This window comes from Argentina silus (assembly GCF_951799395.1).
Source record: "Argentina silus genome assembly, chromosome: 1".
Lineage (NCBI taxonomy): Eukaryota > Metazoa > Chordata > Actinopteri > Argentiniformes > Argentinidae > Argentina > Argentina silus.
Genome location: NC_139655.1, coordinates 642,800 through 670,299, shown reverse-complemented (window position 1 = coordinate 670,299; position 27,500 = coordinate 642,800). Strand labels below are relative to the sequence as shown.

Sequence of the window (27,500 nt, the reverse complement as noted above, 5' to 3'; positions counted from 1 at the left end):
TAACCCTAACCCTAGAGACCTCTTCACCCCCACTACCCCCCTGTACTAACCCTAACCCTAGAGACCTCTTCACCCCCACTACCCCCCTGTACTAACCCTAGAGACCTCTTCACCCCCACTACCCCCCTGTACTAACCCTAGAGACCTCTTCACCCCCACTACCCCCCTGTACTAACCCTAACCCTAGAGACCTCTTCACCCCCACTACCCCCCTGTACTAACCCTAACTCTAAAGACCTCTTCACCCCCACTACCCCCTGTACAAGTTTCTCTACTGTAAATAAATTAAATTAATAAAAAAAAAATCTTCTTCTAGCATTGTGACTGCCTATGGCCCCTGGTCCAGCATAGATTACTTTATCTTCTGATGACTGATGGATAGATGATTCACTCACTTAGACAAATGTATTTGTTGTAAGTCGCTTTGGATAAAGGCGTCTGCTAAATGCCTTAAATGTAAATGTAAATGCAGTCACATGACCATTATATAAACCAATTCTTCTCTCTCTGAAACGCGCACGCACACGCACACACACACGCACACACACTGCAAAGGCAACTCATATGCAGTCCAGTGGAACTCAGCTAGGGAGCATGTGAAGGTGTGAGAGAGAAAGAGAGAAAGAGAGAAAGAGAGAAAGCACAATATATTGGAGGAGATTTGCTATGAATTTACACTGACATTTTTAGACATGTGAGCCTGCGTACGTGTGTGTGTGTGTGTGTGTGTGTGTGTGTGTGTGCATGTGCATGTATGTGTGTGCGTGCGTGTGTGTGTGTGCGTGTGCATGTATGTGTGTGCGTGTGCATGTATGTGTTTGCGTGCGTGTGTGTGTGTGTGTGTGTGTGTGTTTGTGTGTGTGTGCGTGTCCTTGGCCTACCCTCGATGGCCCTTTTGAAGAAGACCTTGCAGCTGCCGCAGGTGAGGACTCCGTAGTGGTAACCTGAGGCTTCATCTGCACACACCAGACAGACCCTGGACAGCCGGCCTGGCTCCCCCGCCCTCACACCACCGCTGGGGAGGGAGGGAGGGAGGGAGAGAGGGAGGGAGAGTGATTATCATACTGTACAGTCCAGGTCTTATCTCAACTCTTTTCTCTCATGGTCACCAGAGGCCTTTCTAGCAGTGGAGGCTGGTGGAGGTAGACATTGGAGGACAGGCTCTCCCAGTCCTCTCCCTCTCCCTCCCTTTTAGAAACCCATTTCATGCAGGTCAGCTTCTAACACACACCTCCCTGTGGAGAGGCTCCTAACACACCTCCCTGTGGAGAGGCTCCTAACACACCTCTCTGTGGAGAGGCTCCTAACACACCTCCCTGTGGAGAGGCTCCTAACACACCTCCCTGTGGAGAGGCTCCTAACACACCTCTCTGTGGAGAGGCTCCTAACACACCTCCCTGTGGAGAAGCTTCTAACACACACACCTCCCTGTGGAGAAGCTTCTAACACACACACCTCCCTGTGGAGAGGCTCCTAACACACCTCCCTGTGGAGAGGCTCCTAACACACACCTCCCTGTGGAGAGGCTTCTAACACACACACCTCCATGTGGAGAGGCTTCTAACACACACACCTCCCACTGAACCATCTCCAGCTGTGTCTTGATCACATGATCAGTAACCTTTGATTTGATGTTTGATTGAATAGCAGTTAGATAAATAAATCACCTTCTGGCAGTATGTCCACTGATCACCACAGAGGTGTGTGTGTGTGTGTGTGTGTGTGTGTGTGTGTGTGTGTGTTTCAGTGTTGGTAGAGTCAGAGTTCTCCTGTCTGACATGGACAACACACTCAGGTGTCCTATCAGAGTTACGTTACCATGGTGATGGCAGGGATGTGCTGTTGGTGATGCAACTCATCCCTCATTGTCCAGAAGGTCAAACACAGTACACACACACACACACCCACACAGAACACACACATACACACACCCACACAGAACACACACACACACACCCACACAGAACACACACACACACACACACACACACACACACACACACACACACACACACACACACACACACACACACACACACACACACACACACACAGTACACACAAAGTACACAGTACACACACAGAGCTCTAGCATGTGATCTTTTGGCATTTTGTTGAGTGCAGAGCTTAGAGGATTAACCAACGTACTTTACCACCTCCATACACTACATTACCCACAATTCACTACCTCCCTACACTACACTACCCACAATTCACCACCTCCCTACACTATACTACCCACAATACACCACCTCCCTACACTACACTACCCACAATACACCATCTGCCTACACTACCCACAATGCACCACCCCCCTACACTACACTACCCACAATACACCACCTCCCTACACTACACTACCCACAATACACCACCTGCCTACACTACTTTACCCACAATTCGCCACCTCCCTACACTACACTACCCACAATACACCACCTGCCTACACTACACTACCCACAATACACCACCTGCCTACACTACCCTAGTCCCTCCCACTCCCATATTTATCAGTTTTTATTGGACGGAGACAGTAGAAAAAGACAGGAAGTAAGGTGGAGAGGGGATGCTATAAACATGCTAGGGTTGTTATAAACATGCTAGGGTTGTTATAAACATGCTAGGGTTGTTATAAACAACATGCTAGGGTTGTTATAAACAACATGCTAGGGTTGTTATAAACATGCTAGGGTTGTTATAAACATGCTAGGGTTGTTATAAACAACATGCTAGGGTTGTTATAAACATGCTAGGGTTGTTATAAACATGCTAGGGTTGTTATAAACAACATGCTAGGGTTGTTATAAACATGCTAGGGTTGTTATAAACAACATGCTAGGGTTGTTATAAACATGCTAGGGTTGTTATAAACAACATGCTAGGGTTGTTATAAACATGCTAGGGTTGTTATAAACATGCTAGGGTTGTTATAAACAACATGCTAGGGTTGTTATAAACATGCTAGGGTTGTTATAAACATGCTAGGGTTGTTATAAACAACATGCTAGGGTTGTTATGCAGCAACACGTGTCACTGCTGTGACCTGCTGGTCTCCCTGGCAACGGACAGGAAGTGATTCTAAATATAGTTCAGGCCCTGGCAGCAAGCAAAGGTCGAGAGGAGGGAGGGGGGGGGGGGAGGGAGGGAAAGGAGTGGAGAGAGAGGGGAGAAAGAGAGGAGAGGAGAGGAGAGGAGAGGAAGGAAGAGGAGAGAGAGAGAGAGAGATGCATATCTAGTTCCATCTCTGCGAGGGGTTATCTACTGTAACTAGGCCACGTCACGTCAGTCTGACTGAGTTATACATCTACATTCCTCAGTAACCAGATCTACTACTCCTCCTCACTCTCCCTTTTCACACACGGCTCTCTCCTAGAGACCTCTTCACCCCCACTACCCCCCTGTACTAACCCTAACCCTAGAGACCTCTTCACCCCCACTACCCCCCTGTACTAACCCTAACCCTAGAGCCCTCTTCACCCCCACTACCCCCCTGTACTAACCCTAACCCTAGAGACCTCTTCACCCCCACTACCCCCCTGTACTAACCCTAACCCTAGAGACCTCTTCACCCCCACTACCCCCCTGTACTAACCCTAACCCTAGAGACCTCTTCACCCCCACTACCCCCCCTGTACTAACCCTAACCCTAGAGACCTCTTCACCCCCACTACCCCCCTGTACTAACCCTAACCCTAGACCTCTTCACCCCCACTACCCCCCTGTACTAACCCTAGAGACCTCTTCACCCCCACTACCCTCCAAGTTTTTCTCCTGTTAAAAAAAAAATCTTCTTCTAGCATTGTGACTGCCTATGGCCCCTGGTCTGAGCATTGATTACTTTATCTTATGATGACTGATGGACAGATGATTCACTTACTTAAACACATGTATTTGTTGTAAGTTGCTTTGGATAAAGGCGTCTGTTAAATGCCAGAAATGTAAATAAATGTAAAACGTCTCTCTCTCTCTCGTGCTCCCCCCCCCCCCACCCCCCCATGTCAAAACTCGCACTTTCAAGTTTGTAGAGTTTCAAAAGTATCATGAGTTTCAACATTTTTAAATCAAGCAACTGAAGTTAGACGTCTCTTCACGTAAAGGTTTCTGTAGAAACTTGTGCTTGCTTAGCTGATTTAAGGTATTCTCATTATTGGTAGTGGAGGAAGTAGTGTGACATAGTTCTATCTTTGAGATATCTTCAAGTAAGATAAATACGCTTCTGGTGACCATCAAAACCCATGCTGAGTTGTACAAAATGAACAGTATCAAAATGATTTCTTCAGCTTTCTCAATGAAGAGTTTTGTGAACATTATGAAGTTGGTTTGGTGTTCCTCGCTTCAACAAGGTAAGAGCCTGGGGATAATCAGCAGTGGGGATAGTTCCTGAGGAGTGAGAGACTGGAGTCTTCAATATACTAGAAGTACCTACTAAGTAACCTTAAATTCTACCTAAACTAACCTAACAGTAAATATAATTGATATACTTAAGTTATTGAAGGAAGAGAAAGTGAGGGAAAGGGGGAGTCAATTTCCTGTATGTGCAAATATACTTCGCCAAATAAAAGAATTCTGATTCTGATTCTGACTGCAGTTGCCACTTCTGGAAATGGGGGCGCTGTTTCTCCTTTTGCAGCTGCTGCACACTACGGTCACAAAGTGAGATTTTTTAATAATACCTTTACAATATCTTCAATCAAACAACGAAAGGTCAGCTGTGACCTTGTAAACTCAATGGAATGCTCACAGTGTTAAAAGTATGCAGTATCAAAATGTTGCATTCCAGTTTTTAAAGTTTGAGCCAAACTACACATCGAATTGCACTGTTGAATTGGTGTGCCCAAGAGGAGTAGTGTCTTCAGTCTGGGTACAATAAGTACATTGAGCTTATTAACCCAACAGTAAACGGATTGTCTGTACTTCAGTTGTTGAACAAAGAGATGGTGAGAGATCAGACAGGGAAGAACAGTAAAAGATATGATCAATTATTTTGTGGCAGGACTTGTCTCTCTCTCTCTGTCTCTATCCACTCATCCCTCTCTCTCTCTCTCTACCTCTCTCTCTATCCACTCATCCCTCTCTCTCTCTCTCTCTCTCTCTCTGTCTGTGACTCACCTCTGGCCAGGACGTACTTCCTCTCTGGTTGACCCTGGTGTGACCCCTGGCGGCCTCCACGCCTCCATCGCCGTGGCGACCTGAGAGGGATGGTACTGGTCTCTGCCGTCGCCCCGGGAGAAACACCCTGCCCCCTGGTTCCCGTGGTAACGGAAGGCCTGGCCGCCCGCACCCGGCGCGTCGACAATGTCAGCGTTGTCACGGTAATAGTGGCCGTGGTTACGCTCCTGTTTGATGCTCCGGGCAAGGGGGGTGTCGTGGCTGGGGGGGCCGTGGAGTGTGGGGAGGGGGGGGGCGCTAGGGTCAGGGGGGTGACAGGTGGGGTAAGAGGGGTTAATGTGGCTGAGACTGGGGGGGCCGAGGCTGGGGTCCTGTCTCAGAGCCAGGGGGATGGGGGGCCCCAGGATCACAGACAGGCTGTGTTCATCCACACTGTCCCTGAGGGAGAGGTAGGTGGTCTCTGTCCCAGAGAACAAGCACCGGGAGGGGGGCTGGAATACCTTCGGCTGCCCTGGACCACTCCCCTGGAGGAGGGGAAGAGGAGGATGAAGATGGCCCCCAGAGAGAGGGAGGAGGCTGGAGCAGGGAGGAGAGACCTCTGTCGCTGGCTCCGTCTTCACTCTCACACTGAATGCAGAGGAGGAGGAGGGGAGGAAGGGAGGAGAGGAGGAGAGGAAGCGAGAGGGGGAGGAGGAGGAGGAGGAGGAGGAGGAGGAGGGGGGGAAGGGAGGAGAAGAGGAGAAAGGAGGGAAAGGGGGAGAAGGGGAGGAGGAGGGGAATGGAGGAGAGAAGGAGGGGAGGGTAGAAGTGAAAGGAGAGAGGGATGAGGAGGAGGGGAGGAGAGGTGTTGTGTGGTCGTAACACTCGTTCGTGGTTCCAGTTCCTGGTTCATTCTTGATGAACTTGAATCGCCCTCTGTGGTCCACCACAGAGTCTGGTGTGGCCCTCCCGCCCCCGGTCCCCCTCCCCACCCTGGGGTAGTCTGGGGTGGCCCTCCCACCACCGGTCCCCCTCCCCACCCTGGGGTAGTCTGGGGTGGCCCTCCCACCACCGGTCCCCCTCCCCACCCTGGGGTAGTCTGGGGTGGCCCTCCCACCACCGGTCCCCCTCCCCACCCTGGGGTAGTCTGGGGTGGCCCCCCCACCACCGGTCCCCCTCCCCACCCTGGGGTAGTCTGGGGTGGCCCTCTGCCTGCCTCCAGTGCTGCTGGTTGCAGACTTACTGGTGCCCTTGAACCTGCCATGTGGTATCTCTCTGGCAGTCTGGGCCTGGGACTGGGCCTGGGTGTGAGCCTGGGCCTGGGCCTGGGACTGGGTCTGGGTCTGGGCCTGGGTCTGGGCCTGGGCCTGGGTCTGGGCCTGGGCCTGGGCCTGGGCCTGGGTCTGGGCCTGGGCCTGGGCCTGGGCCTGGGCCTGGGTCTGGGCCTGGGTCTGGTCCTGGTCCTGGGTCTGGGTCTGGGTGTGGGTCTGGGCGTCATGTGTGTGAGAGAGGAATGGGAGGGCTGTTGATACAGCCGGAGCCTTGTTACTCTTTGATAAGAGCATGTCTCCATAGCAACTGGGTTTGGTCGTGGAGGAAGTGACATCACTCACAGACGGACGGGGGGAGAGGGAGGAGTCTGAACTCTGAGGGCTTGGACGGTGGTCAGGTGACACTGACTCCTCGCTCTCTGATTGGCCCGAATCCAGATTAGAATCCTCAGCGGGGTGGGACGAGGGGTCGGACGCAGACATGGAATCACGCTGACCTTGTGACCTTTCACCTCCGGGTAAGCCCATCCCTCCGTCCTCCAGGGACCTGCTCCTCGCACTGCTTTGATGCCCAGCTCGCTGCACCGCGGGCTGGGTCGACCTCCCCGGGCTCACCCCTTCCCTGGAGGTGTTCATGTACAGCCCCATGGACTCTGCTACTGTTTTAGACAGAGCCGCAGGGCCCTGGGGGTCTGGCTGGGGGGGAGGGTTGACACCCACCCTCCTCACCTTCTGTCCCCCACACACAGACCTCTCTCTGAGTCTCTTCAGGGCTCCTCTCCCCCGCTTCTCTCTTTCACACACTGCCTTCTGCCTCACCAGCCCCATCACTGCCTCACTGAAACACCTGGGGGGACAGACAGACAGACAGACAGGTAGAGAGACAGACAGCCAGGCAGGCAGGCAGGCAGACAGGCAGACAGAGAGGCAGACAAGCAGACAGAGAGGCAGAAAGACAGACAGACAGACACGCAGAAAGACAGACAGACAGGTAGAGAGACAGACAGATGGAGAGATAGACAGGCAGACAGACAGACAGGTAGAGAGACAGACAGGCAGATGGAGAGATAGACAGAGACAGACAGACAGGTACACAGACAGACAGACAGACAGACAGACAGACAGACAGACAGACAGAGGTTTGGTTAGTGGTATATTTCTGTAGGACTGTGGACTAAACTGTTTAAACTGTTCCTAAACAGCTCTGAGGCAGAGCCGTACAGAGAGAATCAGTGTCACATCATGTGACTACCAAAGCACAACCCTCCCGTTTCTGTTATACGTTCATTCAATCAATGATTCATGTTGTCCTGTTTTATATACACGCCAGTGCCGCCCCCTCCTCTCTCCCTCCCCCTCGATAGAATACTGTACACCACTCTGCACTTACGTAATAATCTGAATAGTACAGTCATGTAACTCGCCAGCTGTCCACCGGGCCTTCTCTGCTGTCGCCTACAGCCGTTTACACGGCGACACATGCGGATATAAACTACCGCCGTCTATGGTTTGGCTGCTGTTGTTCTTCTGGAATAACTTGCAACTTATTTTCAACCTGTAAATTCATTGACACCGACCCTTTCGTGAGCCTACCTCACTTGCGACAAGAAACTTCACCTGGCCACGGAAACCGGTGAAGAGATAATCCAGTGTGTGTGTGTGTGTGTGTGTGTGTGTGTGGGAGGGGAAACTCGGTCGGTAATTTTCCTCTCAGGTAGATTGTTCCCGTCGGTACTTTTCCTCTCCGGTGGGGTATTCCAAACGACGACAGCGACTACCGACAGCCAGATAAGATCGTAGTCAGGTTGTATCCGTGTGCTGAACATCCGCTTGTGTCTGCTACTTTCTGTTTTGACAGCTCCGCAAAGTCCGATGGAAAGTCACCTACAGTTGGTTGACAGCTCCCGCAGATCTCTTCTTCATGCACGCAAAGTTTAGTCTGTCAACACGCGCTAATCTCCGCTGTCAGAGCTGTCCGGTTCTGACAGACACGGAGCTCTGCCGGTAGATGACGGTAGACCAGTGAAGGGAGCCGCCGTGGCGTCACTCAACCGGAGCACACGGGCCCGCCCAGGCCCAGGCTCCGCCCTCCTACCAACCTAGACGACGTTTTCTCTCTCTCTCTCTCTCTCTCTCTCTCTCTCTCTCTCTCTCTCTCTCTCTCTCTCTCTCTCTCTCTCTCTCTCTCTCTATCCATCCATCCATCCACCTCTCTCTCTCTCTCTCTCTCTCTCTCTCTCTCTATCCATCCATCCACCTCTCTCTCTCTCTCTGTCGCTCTCTCTCCATAACATACTACTAATTGAGTGGATGGAAACGGCCTGTAACTATGGCAACTCCTTGTAAGCACACACCGGAGAGGAGCGTGCGTGTGAATACGGTACATGACCACCTCCGCCTCACCTCCGGTACATCACATTAACACCAGTTAACGTCTGGGCGGGATACGTGGTGCCATAGAAACAACCTAGATCTCTCTCTCTCTGTCTCTCTCTCTCTCTCTCTCTATCTATCTCTCTCTCTCTCTATCTCTATCTCTATCCTCGACTCAGTGGACAGTACGGGAACATGAATAGTTAATTTGTAAAGCCGTACTTATATGTTTTAGCCATCATAGAAGAGTTGAGTACTAGCGCCACCATGTGGCTGAAACAAAGCGACTTACAACAAATACATTTGTTTAAGTCAGTGAATCATCTATCTATCAGTCATCATAAGATAAAGTAATCAATGCTCAGACCAGGGGCCATAGGCAGTCACAATGCTAGAAGAAGATTTATTTATTTTAACAGAGAAAAACTTGTACAGTGGGGGTGAAGAGGTCTCTAGGGTTAGGGTTAGTACAGGGGGGTAGTGGGGGTGAAGAGGATATAGCCCAAGACACTTCAGGTTATAATATCCTGTAAAATAAAAGTCTATCAGCACCCTACTAAGTGTAATGACTGATTCTAACGGATCGGAAATTAAGCCGGTTTAAAGAGAGCGATTAAGAATGTTACAGCTCGTTGCTGTGGGAACGAACCTTCTGGAGGGTGAGGTGTGGTTCTGAATGTGGGTCCAGGTGGAGGGTTAGGGCTACGGTTAAGGTTAGCCCTAACCCTCCCAGTTAGCCCTAACCCTAGCTCTAACCCTAACCCTAGCCCAGACCTGATTACACTTTTCACAAGTCCAAAAGCCTTTTTGTGCTATATAACCTCGCGGCCCATGGAGCTATAGCTGTCCGTTCAGCACCACGGGAGGCCGTGTCGCACCACCGGTCGCGGACAGCGCCTGACCCCCGACCCAATACTTCATGACTGAACGTCGTTTACAAATCCAATAGCCGAGCTTCATCCTATGGCAAGGGATGTCGGACCTATAATACATCGGACTTATAATAATTCAATAAAAACAGAAGAACATATTCATATGTTTCTATTCTTAAATAGCAGTTTGCGTATCATTACCAGTGCTGTTGCAGTGGCCTATATCTTACTCCACGATACTTAATAATAAGTATCATAATAATTTCCAGTTTTTACGTTTCCAGCTCAACTGGACGGGATGAGTAGAGAAGGCGGGAGTCCATGCAACGGCCAGGAGTCAGTTACTAGTCGCTATGTGTCTCATTAAGTGCCTAAACCAAACGTCCTGCTGGTAGTTGGCCTAAGCCTACTTGTGCTGAGGAATTATAATATTAATTGTGTTGTTAAAGGCTGACTAGTCTACCTGTCCCGAAAACGTCACCACCCTGAACAACGTTATGGGTGTGGTTCCAGCAACAGCTGCATTAACTGTATGATACGGCCCACCCCTGATCGTTTCTTGGAAATAAGCAACCGAAAGTCAAGCGAACCGAAAGTCAAAGTCGACCGAGTTACGAACGGCGACGACGGTTCACATCCTCACATTTACCAACGACACTGCACAAGTAAGGGGGGCGACGTATGCTGAAGAGGCCTAAATTATTACAATTTGTGTGTGTTTTGTATTGGTTTTATTGTGCGTTCGGGATCAAACACGATTGAAATGCAGTCAGGATTCTTTTTACAAAATGGAGGATGAGGAAGTAAAAAGTAAAACTTTAGACGTATGGCGCAGGTCAGATTAATTAACTGTAGGCTACTTTATCGAGCCTAAATACAACTTTGAAGGAAAATATACGACGTCCGACAGTCTCCTGTCATCCTCTCAATGTATTATTCGTGTTTTTAAGGGTTTATAATTATTGTGTTCTGTTCTTTGAAAGGCAATAGTGAAACCCACTTAGCTCGGGTGTATGTAAATCCTTTTTTTATTTTTTATAAATAAAAGCAAGTTAAACTTGTTTAAGAAATTAGAAATACTAAATATTAGTGATGGCGAGATGAAGCTTTTTGAAGCGTTGAAGCTTTCCATCCAATTGTTTCACACATGGGCCGAAGCTTCATGGTGCTTTATTTGCTATACTGCGCCATCAAGTGGACAATAAATGTAAAACAGGCAGAGTGATTATAATGACACCATGGCTTTGGTGCGTGAAGCTTTGAATTGAATTGTGCTTAAATGATAATGCCAATGAACAAGTAATACTTGTTCATTGGCACTAACCCTAACCCTAAACCCTAACCCTAACCTCATTAATATAGTGTCTGTTTTTCTGATAGCATGATGGCAGGGACAGAGGGGACAGTTGAAACAAATTGGGGAGAAGGTTGTGATGTGAATGTGCTTGTGTTACTAGGGACAACATGTAACACGTCAAAAAGGGACAACATTTTATTCATTTTTATTTAAAAAAAAAAACAACTTTTCCACAGTGCTCGGCGGTTTCTTTTTTTTGAGAGGATTTCACCTGCTTTAGAAAATACCCTTTCACAGGGCACAGACCAAGCTGGGGTACAGAGAAAAGCAACAGCAAGTAAAAAAAAAAAAAAAAAAGCATTTATTTTAAATGTATCATTTAAAGTAGATAAGTCTATGAAATGTTGTCCTCCCTGTTCAACAGAATTCATCAACACAGATTTGTGTGTGTTGTATCTCCAGCAACCATGCCAATAGAAATATCTTGGTTACTATATATGTTACTATATGTTACTATAGCAACAGTGACTTTGGAATAATGCCTCATCAGAATCAGAATTGTTTTATTTGGTCAGGTATATTTGCACATAGAGGAAATTGACTTGGTGAGGTTGCTGCATGGACATAAAAAATAAATAGCAAATATTGACAAGAAATTTACAAAATAGCAATAACAAATATACAAATTTACAAAAAAGAGCAGCAGAACAATACATCTTGTTGACTGTGTGAGGCTTAGTGACAAGTTCATGCTTTTGTTTTGTTTTTATGCTGACTTCCTTGTGCAGATTAGGAGCCTCAACAATGAGTCTCCCCAGCGGGAGAGAGGAGGAGGACCCGGTACCACGGCAGCAGGGAGCAGAGTCTCCGGTCCCCAGCTGTGTGTCTGTGGAAACTGACTCTATCAGCGACGATACGACCCCCCGGTACGACCCCTCCGTACGACCCCTCCGTACGACCCCTCCGTACGACCCCTCGGACGACCCCTCTGTACGACCCCTCCGTACGACCCCTCCGTAAAGTACCACCAGTTTTGGGAGTCTGGTTCCCAGGTGCTTCTGCCCAAATGCACCAACGCGTCAAACTTGGCCTTTATTAAGCCAATAGAAAGACCGTTGAAAACGGACGTTGCATAGCCATTGGCTTTACTTCACATCAATCATCTCCCACAGCCCCCCCCCCACCCCAGTGCTTGCAAACCACACGATTATGATTCAGAGCTACACCTCGCAGCCATGTGATTCGCTGAAAGCAAATAATAACAAATTTACTCAGTAAATCCACTCCAACTAAGGCCAGGTTTGAGTCGTTGTTATTCCAGGCTTACAGTATATGCGCTGTGCGTCGTTGTTATTCCAGTGGTAACACTTAGGGCAGACTAAGACACAGATTAAGCCTTGTCCTAGAATAACACATATCTTCAATGGAGATTTCCTATTGATGGTGTGATTGAGTCCAGGACTAGTCTTCAACTGTAGATGGAACACAAAGTTGTCCAGCTTAAACTGAAAAAAGTATGTGTTTTATTTAGTGTCCTGCCACAAAGAGCCGAGTCTCCAGTCCCCAGTGGAGTGTCTTTGAGGAGTGACTTCTCTATGGGGGAACCAATCAACTTCAGAGAGACTTCCTCTAGGTAAACAACCACCAATAGGAGAAATACATTTTTTAGACTTTATGTTGCATTTTTTGTCTTTTGTCTTTTGTTATTAATGTTAAATAATGTTTTTTTTTTCTGTAACCAGGATGAGAAAGACATCAGAGTCTCCAGTCCCCAGTAGAGTGTCTTTGAGGAGTGACTTCTCTATGGGGGAACCAATCAACTTCAGAGAGACTTCCTCTAGGTAAACAACCACCAATAGGAGTGAAGGAAACTAAGGCTCTGAGCCAGTCTCCAGTTAAACAGAATAATAACTGTGATACTCTGATCTTAAAGGGGTAGTTGACTCTTTTACACCTTATTGTCAGATGGTTCCGTCCCCAGGAGAAACTGTAGTCCATGGTTCAGAGTTGTTTAAAAAAAGCCACTACTGACTTAAACATGGAACATGGATAATAAACTTGAATAATGGAAAGTTGTCCAGCTTAAACTGAAAAAAGTATGTGTTTTATTTAGTGTCCTGCCACAAAGAGCCGAGTCTCCAGTCCCCAGTGGAGTGTCTTTGAGGAGTGACTTCTCTATGGGGGAACCAATCAACTTCAGAGAGACTTCCTCTAGGTAAACAACCACCAATAGGAGAAATCTATTTTTTAGACTTTATGTTGCATTTTTTGTCTTTTGTTATTAATGTTAAATAATGTTTTTTTTTTCTGTAACCAGGAAGAGAAAGACATCAGAGTCTCCAGTCCCCAGTGGAGTGTCTTTGAGGAGTGACTTCTCTATGGGGGAACCAATCAACTTCAGAGAGACTTCCTCTAGGTAAACAACCACCAATAGGAGAAATCTATTTTTTAGACTTTATGTTGCATTTTTTGTCTTTTGTTATTAATGTTAAATAATGTTTTTTTTTTCTGTAACCAGGATGAGAAAGACATCAGAGTCTCCAGTCCCCAGTGGAGTGTCTTTGAGGAGTGACTTCTCTATGGGGGAACCAATCAACTTCAGAGAGACTTCCTCTAGGTAAACAACCACCAATAGGAGTGAAGGAAACTAAGGCTCTGAGCCAGTCTCCAGTTAAACAGAATAATAACTGTGATACTCTGATCTTAAAGGGGTAGTTGACTCTTTTACACCTTATTGTCAGATGGTTCCGTCCCCAGGAGAAACTGTAGTCCATGGTTCAGAGTTGTTTAAAAAAAGCCACTACTGACTTAAACATGGAACATGGATAAATGAACATGTTGTTGTTTTGAAAATAAACATCCAGAAACAAAGTTAGGGTTGTTGTTTAGGGAGAGAGATTTCCATCAGGTAACAGACAACCTACAAGTAGTTACATCTTTACAAACTTTATTTTAACTTTACAAATGTAAAATGTCGCCATCTAGGAGTTTGATACCTGAGGACCAGTCCAGGTGTGCAGTGTGTGAGCAGGTGCTGATGGACCCGGTCTCCATCTCCTGTGGACACACATTCTGCTTGGAGTGCTTCAGCAGCCAGGGGGGGGCAGCCAGGGGGGGGCAGCCAGCTGCAGCAGGAGGCTTTGCCTGCCCAGAGTGTGGGAAGAAGCCCAGAACATGTCCAGAGCTAACACCAAGTCTGGAGGAATCAAGTAAGACTATTTATATTTATTGATTTGCACACAGACAGTAACAAATAAAAGACAATAAAATGAAAAAAGTAATACAATTATAAGAAGAAAAATACAGTTATTAGTCTAAAATGTAAGAAAGAAATTAGCCACAACAATAAATAAATAAACATTGTTGGTCACTTGTTGGTCACTTCCATTCGAAATGTTTACATTACAGTTTTCTCTGGTGAAAGATGCTACTTGTGCAACATTTTTCAGAATACTTAAAGGGACACTTCACTGATTTTTTACCTCAAAATCGTTATCCAGATCACCTTACGAATGCGTGGGCATGTAAAAAACAGCTTCCAAATGCGTTCTGTAGATCAAAAGCCTGGTATCGCTAGTTTGAGGATTTGACCCTGAGTGACGTATTTGGGGATAATCACATGGTTTTGAAAACTACAAGGAGCTTAAGGGAGGAGTGAGATTACCGTTCCCTAATTAGCTACTGTCTGGTTTGTTTACGTCCATAAGCACCGTGCTAACGCATCTAAGCTTAGACACGCCTCTGGCTGGGAGCCGCAAAGCACTATGGGAGTTGCAGGATTTCATCATTCGGACATATAACTTTCTGGTCTAATAAAAGGCTATTATCTTGCTTATTTGCTTGAATATTTGTATATTTCCTGGCTATTTAGACCACAGAGACCACTTGCTGTTGAGTCATGGTGAAATGTTAATTTTTTCAGTGGCTGATGACCTCCAGAGACTGAAAGAGAAACTTAAAGCTGCGCTGAGGGAGAGATGTCAGTTCATTCTTGAAGGCGTTGGAGAAGCAGAGGACAAAGCATTCAACAGCATTTACACAGAGCTCTGCATCACAGAGGGAGAGAGTGAATCGGTTAATAAAGAACATGAAGTTCGGCAGATTGAATATATGTCCAGGAGAGCATCACCAGACCTTTCAATCAAATGCAATGACATCTTCACACTCATTACTGGACAAGAGAAACTCATCAGAACAGTAATATCGAATGGAGTCGCTGGCATCGGAAAAACGGTCTCTGTGCAGAAGTTAGTCCTCGACTGGACAGAGGGAAAAGCAAATCAGGAAGTAGATTTGATCTTTGTTCTTCCTTTCCGCGAGCTTAACGTGGTCAAAGATAAACATTTCAGTCTGCTTGAACTCCTGAAATACTACCACCCTGAAATTGCACATCTGATGAATGCAAACGATTTCTCCAACTGTAAGGTTATGATTATCCTTGATGGTCTGGATGAAAGTCTGTTTCCATTAGATTTTCATCACAAGAAGCCATTGTCAGATATGGCAGAGAGGACATCAGTGGACGAGCTGCTGACAAACCTCATCAAGGGGAATCTGCTTCCCTCTGCTCTCCTCTGGATAACCTCCCGACCTGCAGCAGCCAATCAGATCCCTCCTGAGTGTGTTGACCGGGTGACAGAGGTACGAGGGTTCAACGACCCCCAGAAGGAGGAGTACTTCAGGAAGAGAATCAGTGATGAGAACCTGGCCAGCAGAATCATCACACACATCAAGTCATCAAGGAGCCTCTACATCATGTGCCACATACCGATATTCTGTTGGACCTCTGTTATCGTGTTTGAACATCACTTGAAAGACAACGAGAGTGCTGAAATCCCTCAAACGCTCACAGAAATGTTAAGTCATTTCCTGCGTAGTCAGATAGACCACAGGAACCAGAAGTATGCTGAGAGTAAGGAAACAGACACAGTGAAGCTCATGCAGTCAGACAGAGAATTTCTCCTGAAGCTTGGGAAACTTGCTTTTGAACACCTTCAGAAGGGTAATCTCTTGTTTTATGAAGAAGACCTGAGAGAGTGCGACATTGACATCACAGAGGCCTCTGTGTATTCTGGGTTCTGCACGGAAATCCTTAAACAAAAATCCCTGTTTTATCAGAAGAAGGTGTTCTGCTTCGTGCATCTGATCATTCAAGAGTTCTTCGCAGCTTTGTACGTGTTCCACTGTTACACAAGCAAGAACACGAAGGCACTGAAGTCTTTCCTCGACCTGAAATACAGGCCTTTCCGTGGAGAGACTTCCTTACACGATTTGTTGAAGATCACCATAGACAAAGCCCTGGAGAGCAGGAACGGACACCTGGACCTGTTCCTCCGCTTCCTCCTTGGCCTCTCACTGTCGTCCAATCAGAGCCTGCTCTGTGGCATTTTGACAGAGAGAGAGAGCAGCTCAGAGAGCATGAAGAAGGTGGTGACCTATCTGAAAACAATCCGAAGAAGAACCCTCTCCCCGGACAGCTGCATCAATCTGATCCACTGTCTGAATGAGATGAGAGACGACTCGGTCCAAAAAGAAGTTCTGGAGTACCTGGAGTCACTGAAGCAGGCGGACGGATCCAACAGAGAAAGTGGACTCTCACCTGCACACTGCTCTGCTCTGGCTGACATGCTGCTCATGTCAGGGGAGGTGCTGGATGAGTTGGACCTCAAGAAGTACCGCACCTCTCCAGCAGGGTGGATGAGGCTGCTCCCAGCTGTCCGCTGCTTCAGAAAAGCCCTGTAAGTTCTCATTTACCTGGTGGGGGGTGACTGTAAGGGGGGGTGTATACATATTTTATATTTAACATGTATTTATTTATTTAACAGTGAACAGAAACGTTGGTAACACTTGATATTATGGTACAGAAATTACCAGGTTATTGCTAAGAAATGATGCGGTCGGTAAAATGTTAATTACTTATCAGTAACCTATTAATACACAGTAATAACTACTATTAATACACAGTAATAACTACTATTAATACACAGTAATAACTAATTGACTGTTAACTATTTTCTTGGGGGGGGGGGGGGGGGTGGATTCACTAGGCACCATTTGGTTCCAGGTTTTTACAGATTGTGTTTAATTCTCTGATGTACCAGAAATGACCCTTTACATGATAACCTTTAAATGACCCTTTATATGATAACCCAGTAAATACAAGTACAACCTGTACAATAGTCACTCACTTAACAAACGCAGTACTGTATATACATATACACCTATATACATATACATATACATATATATACAGTACTGTATATCTGTTTTGTTTTTTTAACTCAGCTGTCTCTTTGCAGACTTTCTGGTTGTCAAGTCACAGGAAAGGGCTATGAAACCCTGGCGTCAGCACTCCGGTCCCCAAACTCCCCACTGAGAGAGCTGGACCTGAGTCACAATGACGAGCTGCAGGACTCAGGCGTTGAGCTGCTCTCTGCTGGACTGGCGAGTCCACACTGTAAACTGGAGACACTGAAGTCAGTACTTTTTATTTTGGTACCTCTCACTAAGAGACCTTGGTCTAGTAACACTTAAAGAGATGATTAGGATTCACCATTAGAAGTTCAAATGGCTGTGGTTCCTCTGCAGATTGTCAGGCTGTAGAGTCACAGCAAGAGGCTGTGCTTTTCTGGCCGCAGCTCTGAGATCCAACCCCTCCCACCTGAGACAGCTGGATCTGAGCTACAACCACCCAGGAGACGGAGTGGCACTGCTCTCTGATGATCTCATCTATAGACTGGATGACCTTCAGTATGTATTATTGTTATGTAGAATAATTATTATTGTACTTTTTTTCTTTTTTCTTTTTTACTATTAATCTATTTTATGGACAAAACAAACTTCTGTTTCTTCTTCTGCTGATGTTGTATGTGAGTCAGTGTTTAGGTGTGATTGCAAAGACATCAGTTTGTCTTTGTTGTTAAGTTCAAGTCGATATGTCTTTCCCCACAGTGTAGACCATGGTGGAGAATGCAGACTGAAGTCAGGCCTGGCAAAATGTAAGTGTGTTTGCTGTGTCAATACTATACTACTGTCAATACTATACTACTGTTGTACTACTGTCAATACTACGTGGTCCTCTGTGGCTCAGTTGGTAGAGCATGGCGCTAACAACGCTAAGGTTGTGGGTTTGATTCCTGCTGGGACCATATATACTGAAATGTATGAACTCACTGCAATGTAAGTCGCTTTGGATAAATGGAATATATGATACTATGTTTGTCTTCCATGTTGGTTCTGGTCAGCCTTGGTTGCATTGGAGAGGGTGGTGGCAGTGGTGGGTTGCTGGTCTAAAAGCCAGGTTTGACTGCAACCTGGCAAGAGCACTGATACCTATGCTCCAACTTGTGTGTTTGTGTCTCACAATCGTGTCCTCTGGACAATTAAGTAATCACTTCCCTATTCACCCGCAGATGCCTGTGATCTCACACTGGACCCGAACACAGCACACAGACTCCTCTCTCTGTCTGAGGAGAACACAAAGGTGACCTGTGGGGAAAAGAAGCAGCCGTATCCTGATCACGCAGACAGATTTGACGACTGTAACCAGGTGCTGTGTAGAGAGGGTCTGACTGGCCGCCATTACTGGGAGGTAGAGGTCACTATTCCAGTTGACATAGGGGTGACATATAGAGGACTCAGCAGGAAAGGGACAGGGGATGACTGTAAGCTCGGACACAACGATAAGTCCTGGAGTGTGCTGCGCTCTGGGGACAGTTACAGGGCCCAGCACGGTAATGAGAGTAGTACCATCCCTGCCTATTCCGCTCGCTCCAACAGAGTGGGAGTTTATCTGGACTGGCAGGCAGGGACTCTGTCCTTCTACCGGGTCTCCTCTGACACACGGACCCTCCTGCACACATTCCACTCCACATTCACTGAGCCCCTCTACCCAGGGTTTGGGGTGGTCTACCCCTCCTCTGTGTCTCTGTGCCAGGTAGAATAGCCTACAGTGACCCCTGGTGGAGAAATACTGGAGGGAGGTGTTAAGGAATGATGGTGCAAGTAAGGGATGACAGCAAATTAAATAAAATGTAAATAACTGAAAATCGTAGGTTAAAATCAAGCAACCAGGCATGGGTGGTGAGTGGGACTGCCCATAAGTATACCGCATAGCCAGAAAGCAGTCTGTTATGACAGTTTCTCTGTTTTTCAAACATTCAATAATGTTTGTTTTTTCTTGTATATATGATTATTTTGAATTTATTGTAACACTGTTATTTTGACCATCTGAGTAACATCGTTTCCAGAAACTTCCAACCAATGCTTGGAAAGTCTGGTGGACTATCGCGTTAAATTTGGCCTTTGTTTACCCAATACAACGTTCAGGAAAAACTGTTACCTCCCATCAATCATCTCCCACAGCCCCGCCCCCCAGTGCTTACACATCACACGTTTCTGATCTGGAGCCACACCTCGCAATCATGTGATTCGCTAAGTCAAATAATAAATCAAATAATGACAAATGCTTCAGTCAGAAATCCACTCCCACGAAGGCCAGGTTTGAGTCGTTGTTATTCCAGGTTTATGTGTAAAGTAAGCAGGATAGCATGGGGATGAGGTTAGAATGACTATCTGTATTTTCTTGGAATCACAAGGTCATCCATTTCAGTGTGCTTGTGAAGAAACATACTCTAAACTTGTTATTCTGCATACTTTATTTACTTATTACAGTTATGGTTATTGTTCCTCCTGCTCATATCACTCTTTCGTCTTGGAAGATGAAACCACATCAGAAATGCGAGGCGTCGTCTTTATAACTTCCAGTGCAGCTTTTTGATATTCAGTATATGAGCATTGACATGCATAGATGTACATGGGTTCCAATGGTCACAGCAAGGTTGCTTTTCATTGTTCTCTAAGATATCTCAAAGGTGTCTGTCTCTTCTTCCACTACCATGTTACTTTTAGTCAACTAAGAAAGCACTACTGAAACTTCATTTTCTAGTTGTAGAGAAAGGATGTATAGGATGTAAACAAAAAGAAGAAAATGTAGATCACTTTATTTATGAATGTGAAAGGTATAAACACCTGAGAGAGAACACGATTGATACATTTAATAATGATAAGAAAAACGAAGTGCTCAAAAAAGCTTCAAATCCCTCTCAGAATATATAGAAAAAGCATACTAAATAAGATCCCAAATACTCAGGTATTGGGATAAAAACATGTAAATATATCACAATGGAAAGTTGTGAAAAAAAAAGTAAAAAAAATAAAAAATAAAAGCAAAAACATTAAAAAAAGAAGAAAAAAGATAAATAGATATAAAATGATTTTTCTTTTTAAAAGATGAACAAAAAAAAGAAATAAAAGAAAATACATTTGTTTCGTGTGAAGCTTTTGCCAACGTGTTTTTGTTTTTCTTATTGTCTGTGCTATTGCATTCCATGTGTGTAAGAAATGTGTCAAATGAGTTTTATGATACAGTTTGTAATGGATGGTGATCAAGGGATTGTTGTTTTTTGTGTGAGATGTGTGTTGTTGTTGTTGTTGTTGTTGTTGTTGTTGTTGTTATGTGTGGAAGAAAGAATTTGCATTTGTTTTCTTTTCTTTTTTTTACCCTGAATAATTTACAATAAAGCTGTTTGTGTGCATAGAGATGGGGAAAGATTACTGTGTGACTCCAATTATATTATTGTATAATTTGTATATCAAATAGATCAGGGGTCTCAAACTCCCTACTTGACATCATAGTTTAGTGTTCGTGCGGCGCGCGCGTTTTTCTCACACGCACCTTTTCGCCGAGTCGTTGCCCTGGGCGACCATAGCTCAGGCTCGTGACAGCTTCCGGTGGTGTTTGTTGACAAGTTAGCCAACGCGAATTATCAACGTCAGTCACGTGGTTGAAACGTGACTCCGGAGTGACACCAAGTGGAAGGGAAGTCTATCCTGTCACCCAGTGCAGAGGACCGGTACAGAGGACTGGTACAGAGGACCGGTGCAGAGGACCGGTGCAGAGGACCGGTACAGAGGACCGGTGCAGAGGACCGGTACAGAGGACCGGTGCAGAGGACCGGTACAGAGGACCGGTGCAGAGGACCGGTACAGAGGACCGGTACAGAGGACTTAGGAGGTGGGCAGACTCAACAAGAGTAATCAGTGACCAAATAAAGACAGCAGAGTGTTGGAATAGGAAAGGGAAAAGAGAAATAAAGAAAAGGAAAAAGGACAGATATGTGCGATCGCAAAAGAAAAAGAATTTACCAAGAACAATTTAATCAAAAAGAGCAAGAAATTAAAAGACATAAAACATGAGACAATGCACTTGATGTTAAGAATTAAGACAGGTGGAGTAACATGGACACCAGAGCTAGCTCAATGGTATCCAGAGAGATTTGGTAGAGCAGAAGGATGTATAGGATGTAAACAAAAAGAAGAAAATGTAGATCACTTTATTTATGAATGTGAAAGGTATAAACACCTGAGAGAGAACACGATTGATACATTTAATAATGATAAGAAAAACGAAGTGCTCAAAAAAGCTATGAACAATGATAAAGTTTTCAAATCCCTCTCAGAATATATAGAAAAAGCATACTAAATAAGATCCCAAATACTCAGGTATTGGGATAAAAACATGTACATATATCACAATGGAAAGTCTATAGTCTAAAGGGCCTTCTCTGTAAACCAATTGCTAGGTTACCCCCTTCCCCCCAAAACACACACACTACAGCTGAATCATCACATAGAGACAACGGTTATGAGAGGAATCACGTTTGTTTTGAACCATCAATGTTTCAACCTCTGTTTGATAATCGCCCATACACGTCACGAATTAACGGTTGGTTGAGGACCTCCCGGCGCTAGGACCTCCCGGCGCTAGGACCCAGAGGGAACCGACTCCCCACCTCCTCTTCCCGAGAGGGGCGCGCTGATGCTCCGGTCCACCGCTCACCTGCTGGAGGAGCTCGTGCACCGGGGAAGCGGAGGAGGAGGGATGTGATGATCACGTAGAAACAGGGGGTGGTTCGTTCTCGTTCTCTCTCTCTCTCCCTCCCTCTCTCGCCATGCTGTCTCGCGGCTGCTGCGTTTCGGCCATGGAACCGGTGGCGCGTGTCCAGAACGTAAAAGGCTCCACGCGAGGAACGGAATCCGGTTGGTTTTGGAACCTGTGACGTATCTGTTTCCTAATTCTGGACCCAGTCGGGATCCCAGGAGTCTCGCCGACGCCACGGACGTGTGCGAGACAAGAGAGCCCGTAGCAACCGATTTCTAGCCTATAAAGCGACGCCAGCCGCCTGTCTCGTGAGTTCACGGCGCTGTAATCGGTGTGACAACGGCAGACACCCTCGCGGTGGATGTTGTCTTCTATCAGCCCAGCGAATCAACCACGGAGGATATTACAACGTTACAACCGTAATTAGACAACTACTCATTTATTCGGTTTGGAGTAAAAGCTGTTGGTGATGCGGTAAGATGTCGATTTGACGTCGTATCCGTCACCCCTCCTCGCCCAGCCCAGCGGCAACTGGCAGGGGGCAGGAGCGCGCTTTGTACGGTTAACGGGACATGCTCACGGCTGTAGGCAGCGGCATTACCGGGAAATACATCCCTCACTTGTCGGTTTGCCGTTAGAGAATAGGATGCTGATTAACGGAGGGTTGTGAGTGTGATAGTCGTTGCAGGAAACGGACATACGGTGGGTCACAGGCTCGAGCTAACAGCCACATCCTCATGGTGAGAAAGAGCCTACCGATTCGGTAACGGTGTGAATCTACGGTAACAGCCATGTCTCTGAACAAGATTGAGCTGGAGGATTTCGATGAGCGGGACAAGGCTCGCCGTGGGCGGTCCACGCGGAGCACCGGGGCCGGTACCGGTTCGGGTTCGCGGGGGAGCAGCCTGGTCCCGAGCCCCGCGCACAGCGCCAACTGCAGCTACTACCGCACGCGCACGCTGCAGACTCTCACCTCGGAGAAGCGCGCGAAAAAGGTCCGGTTCTACCGGAACGGGGACCGGTATTTCAAAGGGCTGGTGTACGCGGTTTCGAGCGACCGGTTTCGGTCGTACGACGCTCTGCTGATGGAGCTGACCCGGTCGCTCGCGGACAACCTGCACCTGCCGCAGGGCGTGAGGAGCATCTACACGGTGGACGGGACCCGGAAGATCACGAGCATGGACGAACTAGAGGAAGGTAGGAACACACACACTCACACACACACACACACACGGCTCGGGCACCGGCACCGGTAATTGAACGGCTCGCTGGATTACATTGATCCCCGGTAGCCGTTAGGGAGCTAGACTGGATGTGAGAGCAGCGCTGTTTGTTACTGAGTCAATGCGGAGGCCGGTAGAAACATCCCGTTACGGCTCGTGACCCGGGTGGAGATCAGGTTCGGATAAGGTTGTGATAAAGCACGTGGCACTCTGGTGGCTTCTGAACCGGCTCCCTCTCGTTCATGTCCTGTCCTCTCCTCTCCTCTCCTCTCCTCTCTTTCTCTCATCTCATCCTCAACCTTTTTTCTTTTCCTTTTCTCTCCTCTCATATACTCTCCTCGCCTCATTTCCACCACTCATCCTCTCCTTCTCTCCTCTCCTCCATCTGTAGTGAGCTGATAGAATTGGACAGGTGAAGATTAATGACCAGATGTTGCCCTCTCCTCTCCTCCTCTCCTCCTCTCCTCTCCTCCTCTCCTCTCCTCTCCTCTCCTCCTCTCCTCTCCTATACTCTCCTCTCCTCCCCTCCTATACTCTCCTCCCCTCCCCTCCTCTCCTCCCCTCTCCTCTCATTCTCCTCTCCTGTATGTGAGGACAGACGCATTAGACAGTGACCTCCGCTGAACTCCTGTGTATGGAGTTAGTGGAGTTGACGGTCTGAAACATCTCTCCTCTTTATGTCCCTCAGTATAGAGGGAGGCTCGATGAGGCACGTCTACTAGATGTGTGAACCTGCTGTACCGTTCACCTGCTACAGCGACTCTCTCTCTCTAGAATTACATTTTTCCTTTTTGGGCAGGGAGGAAAAAAAGGGACTCGAAATGATGCAAGCAATGATATCGAATAGAACTACAATTCTATTTTTTTCTAAGCTGATCTACCCCCCGCCCCCTCTCTCTGTACTCCGCCCGTCTCCTAGCGTTCATTCCCGGGGCTATATTCCGATGATTATCCCGGTTTTAGGTTCACTTCGTCACTGGCCGGTAAAATAACTAAACCGTCATTTCATCATGCGATTAAAACCAAATTTAAAAATAAAACAGATTATTTCGAAATGACTGACTCAGGGAAAATTCGGTTCCCCCGAGAGAAGGGAGGCGGCGGAGGATTATGCAAAATACCACCGAATGTTGCACGTGAGGGGACAATCTCTCTGTCGTTATGACTCTATATGCAAATATGCAAATATGACTTTTAGAGAGAGAAGCTAATCGCAGGTTGAGGATTTGAATACCTGCCAATGTCACACACACACACACACACACACACACACACACAGCAAGGTCAACGCAGCGCGAGCTGCACCTGGACGTGCAGGAGAGGTGTGCAGAGCCTTATATGGTAGTTTGTAGGAGAGCACATGCGTGTGTGCTGCGTGTGTGAGGGCTACAGTGCCTGATAATGGACTCCAGCTGTTCCTGCCTCATTTCCTTGCTAAGAGGAACATTTAGTCCTTATTGATCTGTGTGTGTGTGTGTGTGTGTGTGTGTGTGTGTGTGCTCTAATGACCTCCTAAGAGGAAATGTTATTACAGCAGCCCATACAGACCAGACACACCACACTCTAACACACTGTAACACACCACACTGTAACACACTGTAACACACCACTAACACACCACACTCTAACACACTGTAACACACTCTAACACACCACACTCTAACACACTGTAACACACCACACTCTAACACACTGTAACACACCACACTCTAACACACTCTAACACACCACACTCTAACACACTGTAACACACTACACTCTAACACACTGTAACACACCACACTCTAACACACCACACTCTAACACACCACACTCTAACAAACTGTAACACACCACACTCTAACACACCACACTCTAACACACTCTAACACACTCTAACACACCACTAACACACCGCTAACACACTCTAACACACTCTAACACACTCTAACACACCACACAAACACAAGATTCATCCCTAAACATCCCCAGTATGTGAATATGGGACCTATATAAGCCTGTGGGGTTATGTCTCCCTCAGGGGAGGCTGGTGGAGGTAGAAATCACTCATTGCACATTCTACCTCCACCAGCCACCCCTGGCCTCCCTGTAAGAAAACAAAATGTCTTTGAAAACAATGAGTCGGCATAATGTGATCATCTCCCCCCCCCACCTCCAGGTGAGTGTTACGTTTGTGCCTCCAACGAACCCTACCGTAAGGTCGACTACACCAAGATCACCAACCCCAACTGGAAGCCCGTGGCTGGTGGTGGTGGTGGCGGTGGTGGTGGTGGCGGTGGTGGTGGTGGTGGCGGCGGTGGTGGTGGCGGTACCGTGGGAGGTGTGGGCGCCACTGGTGGAGCGGCCGGGGTGCGGTCAGCCTCCGGCCACGGCCCCGGGCCCAGCGGCGGGCAGAAGACGGTGGCGGAGCAGAGGGAGAGTAAGGACTTCATCCGGCCCAAGCTGGTGACGGTGATCCGCAGCGGCGTGAAGCCTCGCAAGGCCGTCAGGATCCTGCTGAACAGGAAGACGGCCCACTCCTTCCACCAGGTCCTGGCCGACATCACGGACGCCATCAAACTGGACTCTGGAGCCGTGAAGAAGCTTTACACGCTGGATGGCAAGCAGGTAACAGACACACCTGGGGAGGGGTTAACAGGTCTCTCTTTCTCTCTCCCTCTCTCTCTCTGTCTGTGTGTCTGTGTGTCTGTCTGCCTGTCTGTCTGTCTGTCTGTCTGCCTGTTTGCCTGCCTGTTTATCTGTCTGTTTGTGTGTCTGTCTGTCTGTCTGTGTGTCTGTCTGTCTGTCTCTCTCAGCAAGTACACTTAACCATGCTAGATTAGGAGACTGAGTAGTATTTCTGTGTGTGTGTGTGTGTGTGTGTGTGTGTGTGTGTGTGTGTGTGTGTGAGAGAGCTCAGGGCCTGTCCTTTCAGTTTGTTCATCCACCTCAGAGGAGGCTAGACTAGTGCTGCAGTGTTGCTACCATGGCAACTAGTCCCCCCCTCCCTCATACACACATACACACACACACACAGACACAGACACACACACACACACACACACACTGTGCAGTCCAGCAGAGGTGAGGAGAGGGGGAATGAAAGAGAAGGAAGGAAAGAAAATGAGAGGACCTGTGGAGAGAGATGAGAGGAGAGAGGAGGGGAGACCAGAGGGGGAGGGAGGGAGGGAGGGAGGGGTAGAGGACAGGACAGGAGAGGGCGAGGGAGGGAAGGGTAAAAGAGAAGATAGGAAAGGGGTAGTGGGAAAGGGAGAGGAGAAGAGAGAGGGGGAGGGGGTAAAGGAGGAGAGAGAGGGGGAGGGAGGGGGTAAAGGAGGAGAGAGAGGGGGGGGGAGGGGGTAAAGGAGGAGAGAGAGAGGGAGGGGGTAAAGGAGAAGAGAGAGAGGGAGGGGGGGTAAAGGAGAAGAGAGAGAGAGGGAGGGGGGTAAAGGAGGAGAGAGAGATGGAGGGGGTAAAGGAGGAGAGAGAGGGGGAGGGAGGGGTAAAGGAGGAGAGAGAGAGGGGGAGGGAGGGGGTAAAGGAGGAGAGAGAGAGGGAGGGGGGGTAAAGGAGGAGAGAGAGAGGGAGGAGGGGTAAAGGACAGATTCATTTGTATGCTGCACAGCTCCTTCTGCAGAAAAGGAGGGAAAGCCTGAAAAACTGGTCTGTTCACGTGTAGAAGAGAAGGAGAGAGAGGGAAAAGGGGAGAGAAGGAGAGTGAGAGATAGAGGGAGAAAGAGAGAGAGAAAGAGATGGAGAGAGGGAGGGAGAGAGAGAGAGAGAGAGAGAGGGGGGACCTGAACGTGCATTGTGTTAACAGTGTATAATAGCACTCAGCCAGTCACACAAAAGACACTTGTGTGTGTGAGGTCTGACGCACAGGGGGCTGTGTGTGTGTGTGTGTGTGTGTGTGTGTGTGTGTGTGTGTGTGTGTGTGTGTGTGTACGCTGACAAGCAAACAAAACAGAAATCCTGCCAGTCTCCCCCTAGCAACTGTAAGTCATTAGCATTTCCGTTAGCGCTGCTGTGTATCTGTTTCTCTTCTTCACTCCCTCCTTCTCTCCCTCCTTCTCTCCCCCTTCTCTCCCCCCTTCTCTCCCTCCTTCTCTCCCCCCTTCTCTCCCTGGCTCTCTCTAGTTCAGCAAATATTGTTTTAAATATTTGTTTTGATGTACTATTTGTGTTTAATCCTCTTGACATTTCTATAGCAGCTCCTTGTGTGTGTGTGTGTGTGTGTGTGTGTGTGTGTGTGTGTGTGTGTGTGTGTGTGTGTGTGTATAACTGACTAAGCACTCTGAGAGAGAGAGAGCTGGATGTCCCAGAATTCTAATCACGTTTGCCTCTGGCAGCCATGAGTGCTTGAAAGATCTGTCACACACACACACACACACACACACACACACACACACACACACACACACACACACACACACACACACAGTCTCTTAGTATCAA

General features: G+C 47.4%; 3 protein-coding genes across 6 annotated transcripts in view; 2 read left to right on the top strand and 1 right to left on the bottom strand.

Moving 5' to 3' along the window:
• The window catches only part of LOC310811931 (uncharacterized protein), a 12,518-nt gene extending 4,248 nt beyond the window's left edge, over positions 1-8,270 (bottom strand). Inside the window, exons 1-3 of the mRNA XM_083680280.1 lie at positions 7,750-8,270; positions 5,110-7,206; positions 882-1,015 (exon numbers count right to left, since the gene is read on the bottom strand). Coding sequence (XP_083536406.1) covers positions 882-1,015; positions 5,110-7,187 — 2,212 coding nt within the window. The 5' untranslated portion in view covers positions 7,188-7,206; positions 7,750-8,270. The remainder of the gene's footprint in view (positions 1-881; positions 1,016-5,109; positions 7,207-7,749) is intronic.
• Positions 8,271-10,172: 1,902 nt separating this feature from the next.
• Positions 10,173-20,501, top strand: LOC310801831 (protein NLRC3-like). Of its 4 annotated transcripts, none has more exons than XM_083665993.1 (13): positions 10,173-10,269; positions 11,690-11,827; positions 12,433-12,534; positions 12,644-12,742; positions 13,015-13,116; positions 13,219-13,317; positions 13,420-13,518; positions 13,887-14,110; positions 14,824-16,639; positions 17,201-17,377; positions 17,490-17,651; positions 17,853-17,899; positions 18,314-20,501. In XM_083665993.1, the coding sequence occupies exons 2-13, from the start codon at positions 11,706-11,708 to the stop codon at positions 18,844-18,846; spliced, it is 3,582 nt and encodes a 1,193-aa protein (XP_083522119.1). In that variant the 5' UTR covers positions 10,173-10,269; positions 11,690-11,705; the 3' UTR covers positions 18,847-20,501. The 4 variants fall into 4 exon arrangements, with proteins under 4 accessions (XP_083522119.1, XP_083522120.1, XP_083522118.1 ...); XM_083665994.1 differs by having other exon boundaries at positions 10,201-10,269; positions 11,695-11,827; XM_083665992.1 differs by lacking the exon at positions 10,173-10,269 and having other exon boundaries at positions 10,303-11,827.
• Positions 20,502-21,938: 1,437 nt separating this feature from the next.
• LOC310812371 (serine/threonine-protein kinase DCLK2-like) overlaps positions 21,939-27,500 on the top strand; it is a 13,470-nt gene continuing 7,908 nt past the window's right edge. Inside the window, exons 1-2 of the mRNA XM_083680900.1 lie at positions 21,939-23,040; positions 25,225-25,673. Of these exons, the coding sequence (XP_083537026.1) occupies positions 22,635-23,040; positions 25,225-25,673 (855 nt within the window). The 5' untranslated portion in view covers positions 21,939-22,634. The remainder of the gene's footprint in view (positions 23,041-25,224; positions 25,674-27,500) is intronic.